The sequence below is a fragment of the Pleurodeles waltl genome, chromosome 3_1, assembly GCF_031143425.1.
Source record: "Pleurodeles waltl isolate 20211129_DDA chromosome 3_1, aPleWal1.hap1.20221129, whole genome shotgun sequence".
NCBI lineage: Eukaryota > Metazoa > Chordata > Amphibia > Caudata > Salamandridae > Pleurodeles > Pleurodeles waltl.
In genome coordinates this window covers 1,826,703,295-1,826,726,003 of record NC_090440.1, presented here as the reverse complement: position 1 = coordinate 1,826,726,003, position 22,709 = coordinate 1,826,703,295, and the positions used below count along the sequence as shown (strand labels likewise).

At 42.5% G+C, this 22,709-nt stretch overlaps 1 protein-coding gene across 1 annotated transcript in view; it reads right to left on the bottom strand.

Moving 5' to 3' along the window:
• The window catches only part of STAT4 (signal transducer and activator of transcription 4), a 522,693-nt gene that overhangs the window by 273,784 nt on the left and 226,200 nt on the right, over positions 1–22,709 (bottom strand). Inside the window, exons 14-15 of the mRNA XM_069225876.1 lie at positions 12,618–12,662; positions 9,038–9,121 (exon numbers count right to left, since the gene is read on the bottom strand). Coding sequence (XP_069081977.1) covers positions 9,038–9,121; positions 12,618–12,662 — 129 coding nt within the window. The remainder of the gene's footprint in view (positions 1–9,037; positions 9,122–12,617; positions 12,663–22,709) is intronic.

Here is a 22,709-nt window from a genome sequence, read left to right as displayed (position 1 = left end):
CACTCCACTGAATGCTAATACGCTCTACCCCATGCCCTTGTATGCCACTCCAGTCTACTCAACACCATTAGATGCTCCTCCACTGTACACTACTCCACTATATACTATTACACTCTATTCTACTCCAGTGTACAAAACTCCACTCTACCACACCCCACTGTACGCTATAATACTGTACAAAACTCCACTCTAAACCAGTCCACTCTACGCTATTACACTGTATATATCTCCACTCTACACCTCTTCAGTGTACATCACTGTGCTATAAGCTACTCCATAAGCTATTCCACTCTACACCATTCCACTGTATGCCACTCCACTCTATGCTCTTCCACTGTATGCCACTCCACTGTATGCCACTACACTCTACACCACTCCAGTGTATGCCACCCCATTCTATGCAACTCCATTCTAAGCTATTCCATTTGATGCCACTCCACTGTACATAACTCCACCATATTCTATTACACTCTAACCCATTCTATTGTATGCCACTCCATACACCAACACCATTTCACTGAATATCACTGCACTGTACGCTATTCTACTATACGCTATTCTAGTCTACGCCACTCTACTGTACACCACTCCACTCTTAGCTATTCCACTGTATGCCACTCCACTATATGCTACTCCACTCTTCGCAACTCTACTGAAAACCCCTCTACTCTGCGCCATTCTATTCTTTGTTAGTCCATTAGAAGTTGCTCAATCCTACACTACTTCACTATACGCTATTTCACTCTATCCCACTTCACTTTACACCACTCCAATCTACACCACTCCACTGTAAACCAGTCCACTCTACGCTATTCTTCTTTAGGCTATTCCACTCTACATTATTTCACTCTATGCTTTTTTACTCTATGCCAGTCCACTGTACTCCACTGTAGGCTATTCCACTCTACACCACTTCAGTTTATGCTATTATACTGTACGCAACTTCAGTCTTTGTCCTTCTACTGTATGGTATTCCACTATATCCTACTCTACTGTATGCTACTACACTGTACCTTACTACACTTAATGCCACTCAGTTGTAATCTACTACACTATACACTATTACACTCTATGACACTCCACTGTAAGCCCCTCCAGCGTATGCTACTTAACTCTACGCCATTCCACTTTATACCACTCCTGCATCCTAAAAACTCTACTGCACTCTATGCCACTCTACTTGACTCAACTCCACTCTATCCCCTTACCCTTCACTGTCCAAATTTGCACTTGACTCTATGCCTGTACACTCTATTGTACAACACTCTACTCCACTCCACCAGACTCTACTCCACTCTATCCCCATACACTTTACTGTCCAAATTTGCAGTCAACTCTATGTCTAGTCCACTCTATGACAGTTTCCAACACTTTACCACACTCTACTCTATGAGGCGCCACTCCAATTTATAACAGTTTGCTCGACTCTATGCTATGCCACTTCAATGTATGGTACCCTACTCTACACGGATCCATTGTACCCTACTTCACTCTATGCCACTCCACTGTATGAAATGCTTCTTCACTCTATATAACATCACTCTATAAAACTCTATCACACTTCATGGCACTCTACAACATTCTACTTTATTCTGTCCCCATACACTCCACTGTTCAACTCTATACTCCACTCTATGCTGGTAACCTCCAATGTACAACTCTATATGCCACTATGCAACACGTTCCTATACAGCACAGTACTCCCATCTACTTTATAAGACCCCACTCCAATTTATAACAGTTTACTACCAAGGCTACGCCAATAGACTCCAATCCATGTCACTGTACTCTAGGACACACCAATACACTCTTTACTCCACACTTTGTTACCCCACTCCACTGGACTGTACTGCACTGTACAAGACTTTACCTCACTTTATGTTACTTACAAAAATTCATTCTACGCAGCTCCACTGTTTCTCACACTACTGTCCTTTATGCAACTCTACTCTACAACACTCTACTACACTGCATGCCACTGTCTGACACTTTACTCCTGTCTATACCACTGTACTGTATGCCACTGTACAACACTACTCCACTCTACAAGACTCTAGTCTACTTTACAAAACTGTATGCAACTCTTTGTATGCCACTGCACCCCACTTTACTCTACTGTACTCTATGACACGGTACCCCACTCTACTTCTCTACTCCACTGTACACCACTTCACTCTACACCACTCTATGCCAGTGTACTCTGTAACACTGTATGCCAATCCACTCTACCACATTCTGTAACACTGTACTGTACTGTAAACCACTCCAGTCTACAAAAAACAACTAGACTGTATGCCTCTATTGCAGTCTACATCACTTTCTAATACTGTACGACGTCCCACTACACTCTATTGTACAACACGGCATACTCCAAACTATGACAGTTTACTTGACTGTATGCTACTCGACTCCACTGTACGGCATACCACACTCTATAGTCTACAAAGTGCCACTCCACTCTGAAATTTGAATCCTCTCCACACTACCCCACTCCAGTGTACTCACTCCACTATAGTCCACTCTACTACACTTTATCCCATGCTACGCCACTGTACTATACCCGCTCTACGCCATTTCACTGTCTAACACTCTACTCCACTGCTTGCAGCTCCACTCTGCAACATTGAACTACACTCTATGACACTCCATGCTCCACTCTATATCCATCCATTCTACTCCACTGTACTACACCATAAGTCTCTCTATGATACGCTATTCCACTATATGACACAGCACTCCACTCTACAACACTCTCCTCCACTGTACTATACAACACTCCACTTGACGATACTCCACTCTATGACACACTACATCACCCTACTCCACTCTATAATAGTCTACTGCACCCTACTCTGCAGTTTGATGACACACCATTCCACTGTACAAATCGCTGCTCCAGTCTACGATACTTGACTCAAACTATATGAGACACCATGCCAATGCACTATATAACACTTTACTACACTGTACAATGCACTACTACACTCTACTCTACTCCATTCCATTCCATTGTACAATCCTCTACTCTATGACAATAGACTTTACAACACTCTCCTTCCCTGTACTGTACGACACTCCACATAACAACTCTCCATTTGAGATCCCGGACTGAAATCCAATGAAAAAAACAAAGGTTAAAGCTTAGTTATAGTTAGGAAAACATATTTTCCCCATGCAAAGCTTAAACTACACAAACTATAGTTGTAGTTATGACTTTCATTTACAATTTATCCACCATGTTCAAATTATTATAAGTAGTGGACCTTGTTACACACTTTTGACCTTGCTAACCAGACAATACTAACTATAACTCACAACTTAACCAAGCACTGTGTTGTGACAAATAATGTCATTTGAGAAGTTATAAGTGTTGGTATGATTGTTATGAGCTCACATGCTACAAGTGATGTAGTGTGCAGTGGTATAAACAGTGAATGGAAAAGGTATGAGTTATAGTTGATAGTGTGGCGAGAGAGGTGACAAGACTGTGTTCAGAGCTGCACAACCTATAGTAATTTGAAGGTGGTGTCTAAATCATAAATTTAAGGTATAATTACAACTTTACAATGTTTAATGTTTTTGTATTTAAACTTTGTGTAGTTTTCATTGAATTACAAATTAACAGAAACCAACTCAAAAAAATGTTTGTGTAGGTGTGGACTTAATAAAGGTAATATGAGGATTAAATTCACCTGCAGACTTGGTATAATATGAAGATTACATTAATCTACAGTCTTTTTCGAGAATATTTTAAGAGTTGGTTTATTAAAAAGAAAAATCATTGTACTAGTTTACAAGATTCTTATATTTTAAAATAAAATCTCTGAATTCAAAGTATTGAAGCAAACTAGGGCTGACATCCTAAAACTCAAACTGGCCCGCTAATATTCTGGGGTTACCTGAGCTGTCAGGTGTAAATCTGTAAAAATTAGCAGGCTAGTCTCAGGGATGTATTCCCATCATGCCACTGGTGGTTCATTAGTGTGAAAAATCAGACCTATCAGAGACAGCAAGTGAGATATTGGGAGCATGTTTTTTAAACACTTTCATTTATTCAAGTTTGGCATTTCAAAAGCAGGGTACATGCCATGAATCAGTTGCTGTAATACATTATAGGAGTAACACTGAGGTAATTTCCACATGTACAAAGATGAATATAAATGTAATTAATTGGTTACACTAACCCTTCGGCCCAAGATTTCTTTGTCAAGGATGTCAAGGATGACTTATCGTACAGATGTCAGTGGGGTATAGAGAATGGCATGTAAGCAAGATTAAAAAAAGTTCAGCTGATCTCATTCAGCTGATCTCTTTTCATAAATGTTTTAAATGGTAACCAAGTCTTTCTATTGCATAAATGTTCCACACTTTCCTCCACCACAGCGTGACAGATTGAGATTTCCAAGGGCATTGTACAGTTAGTCTAGCTGCCAGCAGTAATTGCATAATTAGTTTGCCTGGTAGGGTTGTGAGGGGGTGAATGCTGTCATCTCCATGACCCCCAAACAAATGAACAGTGGGACTGATTTGAAATTTCACCCCGGCGATGGATTTGATGTGTGACAGTATTTCTTTCAAGAATGACTGAGTGTGTAGCGGACCACAATAAGTGAACTATTGTATCGGGCGGACCACACTCTTTCTAGCACTGATCAGATCAGCCAAAACTCACCTCTGGTCTGGTTGGAGTAAAGTACCTTAGGGTCATTATTTTATAGACATTTTTCTTATGCTAACTGAATATGCCTGGAAACCATATATTAGACCATAGTTTTTTGAAGATTTCCTTCTTTAGTTACCTACGCATTGAGTCATATAGTTATACTTCTGACTTGGTTGTGAATTATTCATTCGTTAAAATGGGCAAAAAATCCCTTTTTGGTAGTTTCTTAGAAAACATCTCTTACAGATCTGGTGTTCCACAGTATAAGAGGTGGATTAAGGTGAAATGGGGAACAGTTGTGTTCCAGAACCACCCATTGCTTCAAGGAAGAGCACTGATTCCAGTCTAAGGCTGGATGTATCTAGGCAGCATAGGTGTAGCTTTTAAAGTTAGGCAAACTCAAACCACCATCCAACATGCATGTAGTCAACGTGGTCTTCCATACTCTAGGCATTATATTATTTCAGACAAATTTGGAGAGGGCTATCTGACCAACAGCAGACCTAGAAAATGGTGAGGTTTGTGTGGCTTATAGGAATCACGGCAGAAAAGTCATTTGACAACTTTTAATCCTGCTCATTTGAGATCTCGAGTCCCCCCATCAGTAGAAATGTTTACATAGTTTGTCAACATTTTTCTTATAAGGTTTTTTTTTTTACAATTACACAGTGGACCAGAGATTCCAATTCCTTGGGACTTTGTCTAATTTATCTTTAAATCTACGACCTTGGGAAAGCTAGTCAATCCATCTAGAATGTCTGAAATGTATTTCTTAGTTTTTTGAGAAACAGAGAAAGTTTTTGGCAAAGAGTACACGTTTATATTCCTTATGTCCAACTGAGAATCCTTAGATGTTGGGATCATTAAGTCTTTTTTTAATTAAGAGTTCTACCAATAGGAGGAACAGAAGTGGTGACAACTAGCACCCCTAGCTTATGCCCCTCGAGAGGTAATTGAGAGAAGTGCTCCATTTTATTTTTGCTAATGATGTTACAAAGCTAGATAAAATGTTTTTCAAATGTTCTGGACAATCCCCTTTTTTGCAATGACATTGCTTAAATAATGCCATGCAACTCAGTTTTCTTTGCATCACGCAAGAGAAGGGGCATGTGTTTCTTTTTGCATTTAGTGTGTTGATATAAATTTACAACAAATCTTGTATTGTCAGGAGTAGGGAATTTTTTGATAAAACCTGATTGGTATGTTAATGAGGTACAAACTGAGTAAAGGCGAAAGACTTGTTTTGCAGTAAATATCTTTACTTCATAGTTCGGGAAGTCTATGGACCTATATGAAATGCATAGTGTGGCGTCTTTTTCTGACTTTAAAAACAGAGATATGGTGAATTCTGTAATAGGTTTAGTGACAGAATCGGAGGTTAGAAAATTCTTACAGAGCTTAGAAAATTTGCTGGTCAATTATAACATATCAGTTATATAATGATTACAGAAAAGCAGGAAGGTCCTGGAGGTGTGTTACATGGCATGTTCTTAATGGCTAGTCTCTCTTCTTCAGGTGAAATAAGTGATTTGAGTGAGGCAAAATGAATCATCTCATGGGAAGGAGACGTATCTAAGGTAAATCATCTTGGAGATTCAAAGTTTAGGATCTGAGAGTGGGTAGTGGTGTGGTTAAGCACCCTTGTTGTCTTTGAAAGTGTGAATATGGTTCCTCATCTGGGTTTTTCTGAGTTTATAAGCTAAAATTCTGTTAGCTTTATCAACTTTTTGGTAATATTTCTTATTTGTGGGTGGTGTAAAGACACAACAGTAGTTCTAAATCACCTCTACGTTTTCTCAGTATGTCTCTGCGAGCGGTCTTTTTTAACTGAGACCCTACTTGTTGGAGCTGGGATTCTAGGCCCATCTTCTGTTGTTTGATTGATCTTGTGATGGTTTCTGTATGATAGATTAAGCTGTCCCTAATTACTGCCTTAGCTGCATCATAGATTATGCCCCAGCTAACTTCTGTAATGTTATTTCTTTGAAATAATGTTCTAACATTTCTGCATGGTCTAACAAGATGGACGTGCACAGAATTGAGGATGTTATTGATCTACTTGCTAAAACTGACTATTTCCTCAATTGCATCCTATGTGGTAGTGAGATTACCTTAAGTGACCAACACTGTGATTAAAAGGCATTTCTATAGATTTAGAATCCAAGATCCATCCATTCACAGTCATCAGTCTTTCTCTTTTGGCAGCTTCATTCTTTATTTTTTTTAACTATTATTTCCGGAAAAGAATGTTTTAAAGATGCATATTTTCTGTATCAGTAGTGTTTTGTATATAGAGGTGTTTCATACTGCAGAGAGGAGGGGGCGCCCTTTTCTAATTCCCAAAAGGACCAAAGCTTCTTGACTTTGTAGTTAGATCTGGGGGCCCTGAGTTGGGTCTGCTATTTCTTTGTTGATTTTTCTTTTCCATGAATGAAAGTCAAAAAAGTGATCAGTGATATAAGAGGCAGAAACAGAGATACCATATTGTGGCTAAATTTCAAACCAGATAACAGAGAATGAATCCTGGTTCCCTGCTTGACCAAATTGTGTGATCCTAGGCACATATTTTATTTCACAGAGACCCTCATTCTTTATTGTCATATGAGTGCACTTTTAAATACTTGAGTTCAGGATGTGTGCTGTTTAAGCGCCGCATATATGTGATGTAGTCACTTTAGTGCTAAGGAGAAGATGGTCTTTCCCTCAGCGCAGCCAGATCCAATGGTGCTGAGCATGAGACCATCTCGTCCTTAGGACTCAAGGGATTAATAGACTGTAATGTGACTCCATCCATAACAAGAATCTAGGCCACTTTTAGGGTTTACATAACTACTGACTTGCCACGTTGTTCACTAATGGCATTGTTGTTGGCGGGGAGCCATCAATGTATATAAAAAGTATCACTTTGAACAAATGTCTGTCTATGTAGTGATATAACATGATATACTAAGGTGAAATGCTTCTGTGTGAGGTTGTGTCATATTATTGCATTATTTTTGTTGCACGACATATATGCCAAACTTTTTCACTCCTTGTGCACTCTTAGAGCCAAGCAGGCCCATGGCTCATCTCTGGCTCGGCTCCCCTATTTATTTGCCTGTGTGCCCTTCTCCATTTGCAACTTGGGCTAAGTGCATGGGGGTGTCAGCCACTTTATAAAAGGACTTTTAAAATGCGATGACTTAAAACATAGAGCCCTGCCTACATGCACCAATTTGACAGCTCTACCATCTAGAGTTCTTGTAGCAGAGAAGTAGAAGAGTGTGTGCCGTAAAACAACATTTAAAAGAGGTGATCCCAGTGCAAGGACTCTGGGCGTTGTGTTGAACGTAACCATTTTCACTAGTTCCCAGGAAGATTTACCAGGAAAGGCAGGGACATAGCAGGGGTGTTTGGGGTGTGACACCCTTTAATTGTATGCTTGGTATAGTAGTTTGGTCTGGAGGCCCTGAGTCGGTTTTGCTACGTCTGTGTCAGATCTCATTATACTAAGAGATTTTAACTTGTTCATTTTTTGGATCAGGACCTTAAATATATTTAGTGAGCGGTTTATCAGAAAAGTAGTAAATCTGCATCCATCAAAGTACTCCTTAAGTAGGTGCCAATTCACTTCTTTTTGAAATCCACAAACATTGGCAGTGGAAGGCTTATAAAGCTGTACCAGTTTCAGGTTTCCAGCCATACTACTGGTAATTAAACCCCCAAAAGGTGATGAATAAATGCTTGCAATTAGTGAAAGCAGTGGCAATCACTTGGAGTAGCATTCCTAGCGACTGCTTTTCACCCACTAGGTCACTGTAGACTGAGGCCCACTAAATGCAAATTGGTACTGAAACAGTTCCTCATGGAAACAGCCCATCCCTACCTTGGACATTTCACCCTTCCATTCTTCAGCCCACTGCTTTTGTATTTGGGAAATATGTAATTCACAGCCCCCGAATCTCACTGACTAAGCTAAGCCCCTCCATCTTATTTTGACATACTGAAGATTTTAGGGTTTTGATAAACATGGGCTACCAACTTATGCTGTGTGTAAAGGGAGGCTTTGATATACTACATCTGTAGAAGAAAGTAAGAATTTTCGGGGGCAAACCCTCCTATGTCATGAAATTCGGACACTAATCAGTCACATAACTTTAACCCTCCACCCACCTTTCCATATACTTTGGTGACATCATCTTGCTTCAAAAAAACAAAAAAAGCAAAAATGGAATAATTGATGAGACTACATAGGACGCAAACAATTGGATGATCACCAACATAATTGATAATCTTAGCCCTTTACATTCATATGGCTGAATAAAAGCAACATTCAGGTACCATTGAACAGTTTCATATTTGCCTTCAAACAAATGATGAATAAACTGCACTTACTTCTAGATCTATGGTCAATCCATAGAGTTGAACTTGTGTTTCAAAACTTATAGAGTGAAGTTCATCAGTCACCAAATGAGGACCCTGAGGAATGCATTACAAATGTGAATTAATGTCATCTAAATATTACATGTAACATCCACTTTACCAGGCCAGTTGTGGCCCATTCTCTGTATTAAGGGCTTCTTTTTATAGAGCAGATGAGTAAGTAAGAGACAAATTAAAACTGTGTGAGAGGTTTAGCAAGTCACTCCAAGCTACAAGCCATGCAAGTGATGGTGTCACTGGTAGAAAATGAAACAGAATTGTAAAGTTTAACATCTATTGAAAATAAAAAATCAAATTGCTGGACCAAGCTTTCACAGAACTGTGCAGAAATGTTCCAAGTGTGCTTGTAAATAAATTGCCACAAGTCGGACACCCCTCTGATTTGGCCACTGGAAAAGTAAGCTGACTTTGAGGATACATTTCTAATACCTATGGTAGGTGGAAACAATTCCACCATGCTGCACAGGCCTATTGAAATTGCTGTAAGGTTTATTTTCCCAATGTGGTGGCTTAGGGCGTGCTGAGGGGAACCACCTGTGGACTGTGGAAAAAACACACAAACCTGCATGGTGGAGATCTCTAAATTGGGTGGGCCCTTCTCTGCTAAAGCAGCCATTATGCATCTAAATCACAGCTAAATATTGAATGCCCTTGTTGTAGGCCATCCTGAAAATTGTCTCAACCTCCTGTCCCTGTGACCACATTGCCAGGTGTTAATCACCCTACACTGACTCTCTGTTGAGGCCAGTCGTGTCTATACACCTGACATACAAAGCTGTCTGTCACAATGCCCCACATTATCTTACTGGATACCTTGCAACCTCCTGGAACATGCAGGTATAGGTAAGTTGCAATAATTTGAAAATTCTGAGTTTCAAACCAGAAAGACTCAATCAACTCTTCTATGGATGTACCTCAATTTTTGGAATGCATTTTCCCAGAGCTTATTCTCATCTAGGTCAGGAAAGATCTCAAAATCCCTCAATTCAAAGACTACCCAGCGTAAAATCAGATCAGACTGCTACATGGTCTAATAGGTAGGTAGAATGTGAATACATTGTGATGTTGTTTACTCTACCTTTTCTTTATGTTACACCCTTACAATAATAATTCAGTATTCTCCATTCCAGACATCCTTCCCCTCTTCATCATTACAAAGCATATACATTTCCACCCTACCTATCTACCTACCCTCCTTGAGTTGTGCTCTAGTCTGTCTACCCTCCATGATCTAAAATATTTGTCTCTTGTTACATCCCATTTGATTTACTTCCTGTCCACTCTGTCAGATAAAAATGCTAGTGGTGCGTCTATGACACTATGGCCCTTATTACGAGTATATGCAGTCTTGAGACCACCATATTATAACCATGGTGGATCCGCCACGGTCGGACTACCGGCACCGCCAGGTTGCTGCCGGTTGACAGCCTGGCGGTGCTGGCCGTCTTAATCCGCCAAGGGATTACGACTCCCGTCTCCGCCGGCTTTTGCATGGAGGCATGGAGGTCCCACTTGGTATGGGCAGTGCAGGCCCCCCCCATGGACAGCCCTGTTGCGCTTTTCACTGCCCGAATGACAGGCACCCGAAACATTGCAACATTGCCGTCGGATCAATTACGAGCTGGCGTCAATGTTGTGGTGAGTATTCCACTGGGCTGGCAGGCGGAAACGCTATTTCAGCCCGCTGGCCCAGCAGAATACTCATAATAGGGCTGGCGGGTGGAAAACCGGAGTGGTGGTTTTCCGTCCGAAAGAGTTTGGCCTCTACCGCCTGCCAAACTCTTAATAAGGCCCTATATGTTAACATTTGCTATGTTACAGTGAATTATCAGTGAATATCAATTGAAGAGAAGCAAGGACAATAATTTCCTCTGTGAAGCAGTTACATTCTGTATACTTGGTTTGATTTCTTCCAGGGCCTGTTTGTATTACTAAATAAATATGCATTTTACTTCCTATAAATAATCTGAAGAATTTCATCCAAGTGACTGCTCTTTAGTCAGCATGGTTTTGCTTCTTCCCTGTGAATTCAAACAGGACTCAATATTATTTTAAGCTAGAACCACGTTTAAAATTCAAGTTTATCTATGCATTTGTTGATTGGGGGGTTTATAAGGCACTTCTTGTCTGTTTTAGGTTACTTCAGATCTCTTGATGTAGGTCTGGAAGAGAGCAACATTTTAGCAGGAGGATATTGACAGATGTTGAATATGGTTCGGATATCAAATTTGGTCCAAGGGCTTTCCAGGTTCTAGGGAGCTAATTCACAGAGGTATTTTCAGAAGTAAGCGTACATTTACAGCTGGAAATACCTCAATTACGCCTGCCAGAAATTCACCAAACGATTCCTAACATGCATAAATGTACTTCTTCACTACAAATTTGGAAAACTCTGCACCAGTAAATCTAACTGAATGTATCAGAAGTGGGCATCGCAAGGAGGGGTTTGCATAGTAAGTTTATGAATGCCTCCAATCATATACATTTGTGATCACTTACAAACTTTGCCCAACCACTTTCTACCCTGGAAATGGTAAGAACTCCGAACAATGGCTTGAGTAACTCCCCTCCTAGGATGGAAAAAGTAATGGGTTAACCCCACATTTGTTAGGTGTGTGTAGGATGGATGACCTCAACAAGGAAAAATGTTTCCTCACTGAGAAACAATGTCCATTTGCACAGTGGAATTCTTTATCCATGGCAGGGAAAGGAGCCTACAGGTGATGTTACATGCCATTCTCAAAGGCATGCTTTGAAATCTACACCTGGTGCAGCTTTACAGGTATGCTTCTAGGAATGTTTGTGAAATAAAAATAAGACTAAAGTACTTTCAGGATGAGATGTATGCGTTTTTGCGAGTCCAATGATTCTATTTCATTTTCAATCCAGTCACACTAAACAGAAGGGGCAGGTGGCACCCGCACAGGGTGGGGGTGGGGGAATTAAATAAATCAAAAATAATTTTTAAAAAACCAAAACTCTAACCTCCTCCTCCGTGCGTCGCTCCTCTGTCTCTCGTCGAGAGAGAGCCCTGTGCGCATGTGTGTTTGGCCGGCCCAAGGCGGCCGGCCTCACACACATGCGCTCTGAGGGGGGGTGCTGTGCACACCCCCTCATTGCTTGTTACCCCGCTCCTTTTCCCAAAAAAGGGAAGAGGTTTGCAGCTGCCACTGGCGGCTGGGGGGGGGGGGGGGTGGCAACGCTCCTCCACCCTTATGGAGGAGCCGCCCCTGGTTCAGTCTCTTTCAGATGATCATTGCATTATTTGATGGGCAGACATTTGCTCATATACAAGTATTACTTTAAGTAGTGGTGTTCTATTTACATTGCCGTTGAGCAAATGTCTCACCTACATCCTGTACTCTGCCCTAGAAGCCTGCCTCTCATAAATGTCATATCACAGTATGAGTCATAAGACGTTTGTGAAAGCGCACTTCATGGGTCTATATGTAAACTACAAATTACAATGAGTAAGACATCGTAGGTTTACATAGAGGTTGAAGAACGAAAGCAAAATTAAGAAAATTCATACCTCGTTTCCCTGCTTTCCGGCACTGGACTTGTTTTCTTTGGCTTTCTGGAAGAATAGAAGACTATAAACAACAAATGTATACAAATAATAAGTTTACACAAAATGCAAACAATTAAACCTATTTGAATGTATTATAAGCGGGACTGAAAACGTGAGATTTGTGCTTCTCTGTTTATCCCAGGACAGGTACAACAAGGGCCACTGAATTGCAATGCACGGTATGTCTGTCTGCTTGATTAATGTGTCTCAATTCTTGCATGCGGATGCCCACTTTTAGAAGTAAGGGCAGCACTTACATGCCTGTAATTTAACACTTAGCCCCACATAACAAGGGTGGTGGAAATACTTATACCGAGGGTATTGGTAATTTTTCAATGCGGAAATACAACAATAATTTAATTTGTGGATAGGTAATAAAAGTGGGGATCATATTTACAGCACTTGTTTCTCAAGTAATTCTGTATTTTTTGGCACATTTCCTACCGTAAAATGTCACCCTCTTTAAGCTGGTGAAATGTCCAGGGGTGGTGTCAATACTGGGAATGCAGTATTATTGCATCACTTGTATGCCTTTTACGAGAGCAAAATTGCACCCCTCTCACAATTAGGCCCTTAGATTAAAATAAATGTGGCATAATACTATAATCAAGACCCTTTTGTACTGTGAAATGGGTTAGGACTGCCATCTTGTTTCATTTCGGAAACAGTAACTTTTTTGTATTTGTAACATTTATTTCAAAATGTCATGGTGAGAAATTAACACCGCTGTAGATTTAAAGACAGATTCCCCTAAAAGGCTAGCTGAAAGTGGTGCCTGGTGAACTTTTATATCAGGCAGAACCCACTAAAATATGTTTGTATTATGTCTCTATTATGCATGCAGGGACAAAAATTTGATATTTAAAATAAATAATTTTTATTACAGGAATTACTCGGAAACAACTTGCCTCTTCTTGTACACGTATATAGCTTTTAATTTGTATCTTCAGAACTTAATTTCTGTCGCCCCTTCAGCAGGGTCACTTTTTTAAAATTATGTTTTGTTTTATTGGAACAGAAGAGCAAAATAACTGGCATACAGCGTGGACAGAGCACTTACAACATCTGTCACACAGCTATGAATCGACTAGGGGTGTTGCTATGACGATGTTATTAATGTGCAGGTGTGCTTTGTGCTTTACTGGGATTTAAGCTGGGTTGAACTGGGTGAGAGAAAGGTTTCGGTGGGCATGGCTTGTATCCTTGTCTTACTGCCCTGAAGTAAATGGTGTAGTGCATTGCACATTGAGTAGTAGATGTGAGAAAGGGGTATCCACTTGACAGAAACTGCTCAATCTGGACAGCAGGTTCAGGAGGTAAGTGGGTCGACTTTAAGGCCAGGCTTACGGAATCCCCATGAGGCAGAGGGCACCTGTACCAACGGGGGCAAGAAGGGCATCGCACCTGATTTGGTGCACTGGATGTTGCATGTCAGGGTGGCAAGGTGTCATCACAGGTGTGTTGCTGAAAATGGGTAAGGATCACCTCCCAGTGGTTGGAGATGGGATGGCGGCAGAGGCTTCTGAGTTTTCCATTGCACAGTGCTTCTTCCTCTGTTGCTCCACATTTATTCAGGGCCCCTCTCCTAGCCTCCACAGGAGGCGAGGAGGCTCTTTGTCAATGCAGGCTAAGTGTGCGGACTGCTAGTAGAAAAGCTAGTGCTGCAAAGTGGGATCACACCTTGTGTGTTTTTTGCACTTACAAGTACCCAGGGCGCAGACTTTTCATTACTGGAGGTCTGGTAGTTCTGTTATTTCTCTTAAAGTGATGTGATCAAGGTCCAATAATGGTGTTGCGCTGGGGAAGGTGGTGGAGGTCCACGCAAAGCTGGGGGCAGCACGGGGAAGTTATTTGTGCTGTAGGATAGTACCTGTCCAGTCAGGCTAGGGTGAGGTAAGCCCTGTGAAAAAGGTGAACTTGAACCTTTTTATAGTGAGAATTATGGAAAACTCACTTGGGGTGGGACGTCGCTATTTTTCAAATTTTGTCTCTCAATTCCTTGCCTATTTCCCCCTCCCATTGGCATCGGAGGGGTGTTAGTGGGGTGTCCAAGAATTTTCTTATTGCTCTGTAGAGCCAGGTTACAAGAGGTTGCCCTTGCCCATTGTGTATATGGCCTGTATATCAGGGTGTGATGGTGGTTTGGTTTCAATATGTCCCCATAGTTTCCGCGTGTAATTGTGCATTTGCTTGTAGTTGATTAACTGCCCAGGTGATAGGTTATTGTCTGCAGTCATTAGGTCAAACGTGAGGAGATGGCTGTCAGCCTAAAGTCCTCGGTGGTGCAGAGGGAGTTTACTGTACAAGTTGTTAGTGGTTGTGCTGTACAATGTCCCAGGAAGCGGGGGAGACCCACTAATGGAATATTAGGCGCATAGCATGGTCTGTCTCGTGAGAGTCAGTGTATGTGGAGCATGCAGGTTTGTGCTATTATTACTTGTAGGGGCCAGGACAAGGAAGACGTTAACCTAGGGAACAGTAGACGGTGCCGCGCGGTCATGCTGGAGGGTGCCACACAAGCCGGTAACCTTTCCCATGCAGCGCTCCACAGTCCAATTTGACAGCCATTATATTTGTGCTGCCAAAAAGTAGTCCTCAAAGAAGGGGGCTCCAAGCCCCCCCTCCTCCGCAGGGAGCTGCATTTTCATGAGGGCCACTTGGTGCCATTGCATGCCTCTGATCAAGGAGTCCGACAGTGTGTCTAGCTCCCTGAAGACTGCACGGGGAGATTCGCAGAGTAATATAACAGCTTGAGAAGAATAAGCATTTTAATAAGTGCTATCCTACCAATAGGGGCAAGGGAGCGTGATTGCCAGAATGTCATCTGTGTCCTGGTTCCAGCAAGTGCCTAAGGAAGATTACCATCATATATGTCTGCTACCGAGTGATAGAGTTGGATTCCTAGGTAATGGACTGCCCCTGGGCTCCATTGAAGATGCTTTTGGCCCAACATGAAATCATGATGTGGGGTTCCTGGGATCAAGGGGTAGACCGCAGATTTTGCCCAGTTGATTTGGAGGCCAGAGACCACTGGAAATTCGGCTAGGGTATTGTGTAGTGGGGTGAGGGTAGCCTGTCTGACAATGGGATGCCCCAGTGCTGTTCCTCCTCTCGAAGACGGATCACCACCAGCTCCATTGCCAGGGCAAACAACAGGGGAGACAATGGGCAGCCCTGCTGTGTACCTCGTTGAATTAGGAACGAGTCGGAGACTAAGGGTCCTAAATGTACTTGGGAGGAGGGTCATTGTATACCTCCTGTACCATGATTTGGGTATCTAATTCTACCCTGGTGACCATGGGGATATGTGGGATGGAGATTTTTGACAGAACTTCAGTGAGGTCTGTTGGGGGAGCTGCAGTCCGTGCTTTATACATGTATGCATAGTATTTGGTGAACTCTCAGAGTATTGCTTCTTGACTTAGGAGCATCTCCCTAGACTGGGAGCAAATCTCCATGACCAGGGGGTAGTCGATTTGTATCATACCAACTAAGCCAACATTTGCCCAGCCCTGTCACCCTTCTGGCCGCGTATGCATTGAAATTAAAATGCTGCTGGTGTTCCAGCTGAGATGCAATTGCTTTTGCTTTGATACGTTGTGTAGCACTGTTTATGTGGACATCAGGGTGTCTGTTCAGAGCAGCCAAGTATGACTCGGCTTTGCCTAGCTCACATTCTAGTGTCTTGTGGACACCCATTATTTCATACAAATGCCCTGTGTGACAACCTTGAATATATCCCACTCTATGGCCCGGCTCCCGGTAGTGTTATGATTGTCTGGTAAGATTGCTGAATGTTGGTATCCTGTGTGCCCATAATGCTGGGTCATCCAAGGTGTTGTGTTGGAGGCACCAGAGAGGTACAGGGGTTATGGAAGTAACCAGCACAAGCCTATTATGTGTGCTGTGTGATCCACCACAATTCTTCCTAGACAATCGGAGTGCCTCACACTGGGGAGTAGAGACCTTGAGCACCAATAGCAGTCCAGACAGACATAGAGTTAGTGGGGTGCAGAGTAAAAGGAGTAGAGTTTGTCTGTAGGAAACAGTGTGTGCCATATGCCCACAAGGGCCCAGTGTTCTGCCCACGCGCAAAGATGTGTTGCCTGACGGCACAGGAGTGTGTCGGATAGGAGGGATAGGATCTGTCCAAAGATGTATCTAGAACACTATTGTAGTCGCACCCTAGGAGCCAGGGTAGATGTGGGCAAGAGTTTTGAATTGTGAAAGAATTATTGAAACTATAAAAAGAAAAATAATATTACTGTTGACTACTGGATGCATGATTAAAAATCATTTTGCATATTCAAATGACCATATAAATTAAACTGAATTATAAAGTTATACTGCTAAGAATATACAATAACTGTCTAAAACATAGGGCTTGATTTAGATCCTAGTCGAGGGAAATACTCCGCCACAAATGTGACAGATATCCAGGCCGCCATATTACGACCCTATGATATCCTATGGAGATTGTAATACAGCGGACGGGATATCTAAATCTAGCCCCTCATGTTTTTGATATTGGTCATGTGAATCAGTATACAAACTGCAATGAATTGCTAGGTGTTATTTTAAACCAAAGTAGGTGATGACAATTAGGTTTATATTTAGTTACTTATTGAAAGTCTAATGCTTGGATGGGTAGGTTGCATCAACATCCATATGCAGTAGTTGAGTAATTACAGATTCATTTTGTTGAGGAATCAAAAGACAATGTGATGAATACAATAATTTGTTTCCTTCAAATTTAAAATCAATATAGGGGCATATTTATACCCTGTTGGCGCTACATTAGCGTAATTTTTATTTATGCTAATTCAGGGCAAAATTAGCTCCAGATTTATATTTCTGCGCTAAAAGTGTCTAGCACCAAAATATTGGAGTTAAAGTCATTTTTTCCCCGCGGAAAACTATCTTGCGTCAATGAGATGCAAGGTAGGTGTTCCTGGCCAAAAATTACGATATGGCCTTAGTGCAATATTTATCCCCCGTGCTAAAATCAAGCATGGGGGATAGGGGCCTTAAATAATAGCGCCATTAGCGACATTATTTAACGCCTGGTTCAGGGCAGGCGTTAGGGGACCTGTGGGCCTTTTTCCATGGTCAGAGACCCTGGAAAAAGTCTAGAGGTGCACTTTCCTAACCCCAGGGACACACCCACCCACACCAGAGGAACAGCAGAGGATGGGGGGCCCCATCCCAGGAAAGTATAGGTAAGTAGAGCTAAGTATTACTTTTTATTTTCTGTAGTACCGTTGGGGAGCCTAACCTGGGACCCCCTATATGGCACTGGGCCCAATGGACATGCCCAGGGGACATATGGGTGGTGGGCATGACTCCTGTCTTAACTAAGATGGGAGTCATGTCCATAGGGTTTTAATGTCAGAAAATGACGCTAGTCTGGTTAGGGGCATTTTTTATACCTCTGCCTGTACTAGCATCATCCTTTGACCCTACACCTCCCCCACCTGGCTAGTGTCCTTTTTAAGGATGCTAGCTGGGCCTTGTCGCTGGCTACCATCATACCATAAATATGACGCCTAGCTGGCATCTTGGGATGGCACTAGTCGGCGGTTTGCTTTTTGATGCTGGACCGCGATAGCGCAGTTTAGCATCAGAAAGTATAAATCTGGACCATAGTATTTTTATATTGACTTATTTTGTCTTCTTAAAATATGGTTGCCTTGAGAAAGTGGCAGATGTCACAAAGGTGAGTTGGCATAGAAATGCCTTGGATGGAAATTAGATGTACAACAGTAAATAGTAATGTAATCTAAATCGACTTTTTTTTCCAATGGTGCAGCTATAATTAAATAATTATCCATTGTCAAAAAATAAATATGTTTAATGAAACAGATATTGCATGAAAATAATATTGTTTTTCAAATATGAAAATTCACTACTAGAGATTTTTTTTTGCGATTCAGCATAGATTACGCCTAAACAATTTTTGTTAAAATTAATTACACTGACATCACCAGGGTAGGAGTGCAACAGAAGGTGCACTAGAGCCAGTATCAAACATTGGTTGTATCTTTTATTTTAATTCATTTCTCATTCTGGTTTTCCAGTTAGGATCATGGTTGTTTTTACTGTCCTTTCACCAAATCTTGCAAAAGATAACATCTGCCTATGAATATTACTCCGTTTTGGCACATTGACTTCAGTCAATACTACAGTTGTTGGTAACTACAAATTCAATGCGTATCGATGTTCCCCATGTACTAAATCTACCTATCAAATCCTCACATGTAACTATTACTGTTTTTGTTTTCTTTTACATATTTTTAATATCAATATAGTACAACATGTAAATAACATTTTGACAGATCGATTATTGTGTATTGTAAAGTTTATCTTGCAATCTGGTGTAACGTGTTGTTGGACCTGGCCCTTTTACAGGGTCATTCCCCAGACTTTTTGCTTTTTGCTTTTTGCCTCCTTATTTTTCTGACCTTTGTTGGCTGACGTTTTGACTCTGAGCACTTTTTCACTGCTAACCAGTGCTAAAGTGCATGTGCTCTCCCTTACAAAATTGGTATGATTGGATTATACCTAATTGGCATATTTAATTTACCTATAAATCCCTTGTAAAGTGGTATCCCTAAACCCAGGGCCTGTAAATTAAATGCTACTAGTGGGCTTGCTTGCGCCACCCACTGAAGTAGCCTGTCAAACCTATCTAAGGCCTGTTAGCGCAGGGCCTGTGTGTGCAGTTCCCTGCCACAGGGACCTGGCATCTAAATTTACTTGCCAGGCCCAGAACTCCCCTTTTACTACATATAAGTCACCCCTAAGGTACGCCCTAGCTAGCCCTTGGGGCAGGGTGCCCTGTATGTAGAAGGAAGGACATGTGCCATGTTGCATGGCCTGTCCTGGTAGTGACAAACAGCCTAACTTGGTGTCTCACTGCTGTGAGTGCTGCCTCCTCATAGGATTGCATTAGAAATGCCTTGCCTTAAGTGTAAGGGGTATTGTCTGATTTATGAGGGGTAGCGTAGGCATGTTTGGTAAGGTTGTGATAGTGGTGAGAAATGCTGCTTACTGGCGTAGGTGTGCTGCATATTACTATCACAGAAAGCCACTTCTAGAAAGTGCGCATTTATCTGTCCTTATGACTTTGGTGTTTTGCAGCTTGCCTCCAATCCACGTCTGGGCAGACTGACAGTTGGGGCTTTGTGCATACTTCTCAGACAGCCTGAACAAAGGGAGGGTGGAGGTATCACAGAGGTGCATCTGCATATTGTAAAGCCTTCCTGGGCTGAGAGAAGGGAGAGGCAGGGCACACCTGTATTTGTAAAGGCTGTGCCCTGGCCTCACACAATAGGGTTGTTAACCCCCTACTGATGTTTGGAGCCTGTGCTGAAAGGAGAGAGGGGGCACTCCCAGAACTGGCTGGAACCTCCTCTCCCTACCATTGTAAAACACACTGTAAACCCAGTATAAGTACAGGGGAATTTTCTCCACAACCTGAACATTCTTTGGTACTTGAAACTGGACACAGAACGCTGATGAATGGACTCACCAATAAACCACCTTGCCCTGCTGTGCTGACCTGTGACCTTCCTGGTCACTAGAAGGAACTGCCACCATCTGCACCCCTTGTGCTGGCCTGTAGCTGGGCCCACCAGCCCTGTGCTTTTCCTTGTTTTCTTGCTGTTCCCAGGGGCAGGGTGCTGAGGCCCCTGACCCCTGCAACCATCCCTGCTGATTGGACTAAAAGCACTGCGAGAAGCACTTTTGTTGGGTGTCCTAGCGCTTTCTTCAAGTGCCCCTCTGCTGATGCGAAATCACCGCCGCAGCCCCCACACTGGAGAAGCGATTCTCTGCTGTTTTAGATCACTGCTGCGGCCGGGGCCGAAGCACAGAGCCTTCGCGCTTTAGGAAGCGCTCCTGTACTGAGAAAACTCACCGCCGTGACCCTGGAGACTGCCGTCCGGCAGCGCACCGAGACTGCACTTCCCCAAGACCCCCGGGGCATCCCTGATTCGAGTTCAGGAGCAAGAGTGCTCCTATTGTGCCCCCGGGGCAAAGCGTACTCGCAGAGACGCCCCCGGGGCACTAGCAGGCACGACCTCTGTGCCTGCTCAGCCTAACATGTCATGGGAGCCGAGAGAGCGGCTCATGCACGTGTGGGTGCCACCGCTCCCCCACAGCAGGAGGAAAGCCTCATCCGAGGCCCCTGCTCCACCTTACCTTCACTTGGACAGCCGTCCCGAGGATGTGGGCGGCTGTCTCACCGACGCAGGGAGATCCTTTCCCCCCAGCCACTGCCTTAGGGGCGCTATCGCCCCTGTAACGTAACCTGGGCATTCTGGGTGACCCCCCCTCTTAGGAGAGGGCCATTAGAGGCCCGGAGGAGGCACCCAAAAAGACCACAGGTCCCAGGAGGGGCCCGTTTTGCATGGTAGAGAGGGTGCAGACCGCCCCTCTCCCTCAGGAGACCTGCGAGGCCCCCGTCTTCGCGCACAGGAGCACCGGGGACCCCCATACTCCTCCTTCTAGGCACTGGGAATGCCTCTACTATGGAAATCAGGTACTTTTTAGGGAATGTGGGCTCTAGGAGCCTAGTCAAGACTTTTGGAGTTTTTTTAGATTTCCTACCTGCTTTCTGCCACTACATATATGTGCTAATGTTCCTTTTATGGGCATGTCTAGCTGATGTGTATTTGGATGACTTCTGAGATATTCTCTAATGTTCCTTTTATGGGTATTTGGGAGTTGTTCATGACAAGTGCATGTAATTCTTATTGTCATTCCTGACTACTGCTTATGTTGCAGAATCCTGAGTACTTACGTGTTCTAATGTGACAACTGCATATTCTTGCAGAGTATTAGTAACTTGTGTAACATTCTGGCAACTGCTAAGGTAGCAGGGTATTACTTACGTGTAATGTTGGTCTAATTATGTTTTGTGCAATGCAGATTATTTTTACATAGCTCAGTGTTGTGTTTACTTTGTGGTGTACATTTTGCGTCACGTGTGTTGTGTGTTGTGCAAATGCTTTACACATTGCCTCTGGGATAGGCCTGACTGCTCGTGCCAAGCTACCAAGTGGGTGAGCAGGGGTTATCTTAGACGTGTAACTCCTTTTCCCTGACTAGAGTGGGTAGGTTCTGCCTGGCTCGGTGCATACCCTGGCCAACCAGAAACCCCATTTCTAACACGTGTCATAAGGTGAGCAATATTCATATCTATATGAAATACGGTAACATGACAAGAACATAATTAATATAGACTATAGAAAGACAGGTGTTCCAGTGATTTAAACTCCATGAAACACTCACAAGGATATAATGATAATGATAAATAAGTGTACTATCATTAACTATTTCCATTGCAATATTGCAAATGTTTGCTTGAGCAATACCAAAAATTAGCAAAGGTTATTTAAACCCTCTTTAAAGAGGAAGGCCAACTCAATCACTATCTGCTCTCTCTTTGGAACTTTCACTCTGGGGCAATTTGAGAGAAAGTGTCTTATAGTCGCCACAGGTGCTTGAGTCTGCCTTTTTAGTCCGCTAGGTACTTTGATGTTGTAGAATGGTCTTCAGATGTTGAGTGCCCACCTTCTGGAATATTAATTTCATCAGTGCAAATTCAAGGGGGAAGTTCCTTGTTTTTGTGCGAGTCATCCCATGCAAATTAAGGAGCACCTTTGCCCTCCTGCTCGCTCTGTATTACCCACACAGACACATGAACAAATTAGGTATTGGGAGGCGCTAATATGAGGAAGAAACAATCCGTGTACAGACTGAAGCTTTCTTTTGCTAAGGGGTAATGGGGTCGCAGGTATTCCTTCACATGAGGATGCATCCTTCATTGTACTGCCTTCAGGGATATCCTTTTTGGCCTCTCTGCTTAAATAAAGCATACGTTGTTATTGAAACCTACTTATAACATTTCTGATAAACCAGCATATTTTTTATATACACCTTAATACACATCTTTTAAGCTCTGCACTTCATAAAACTCACAAAGTTTTAAAAAATCGCAGTTGCATGTCAGAGTAGTTGGCAGAAGTTAAGCGACACAGAGTAGACTAA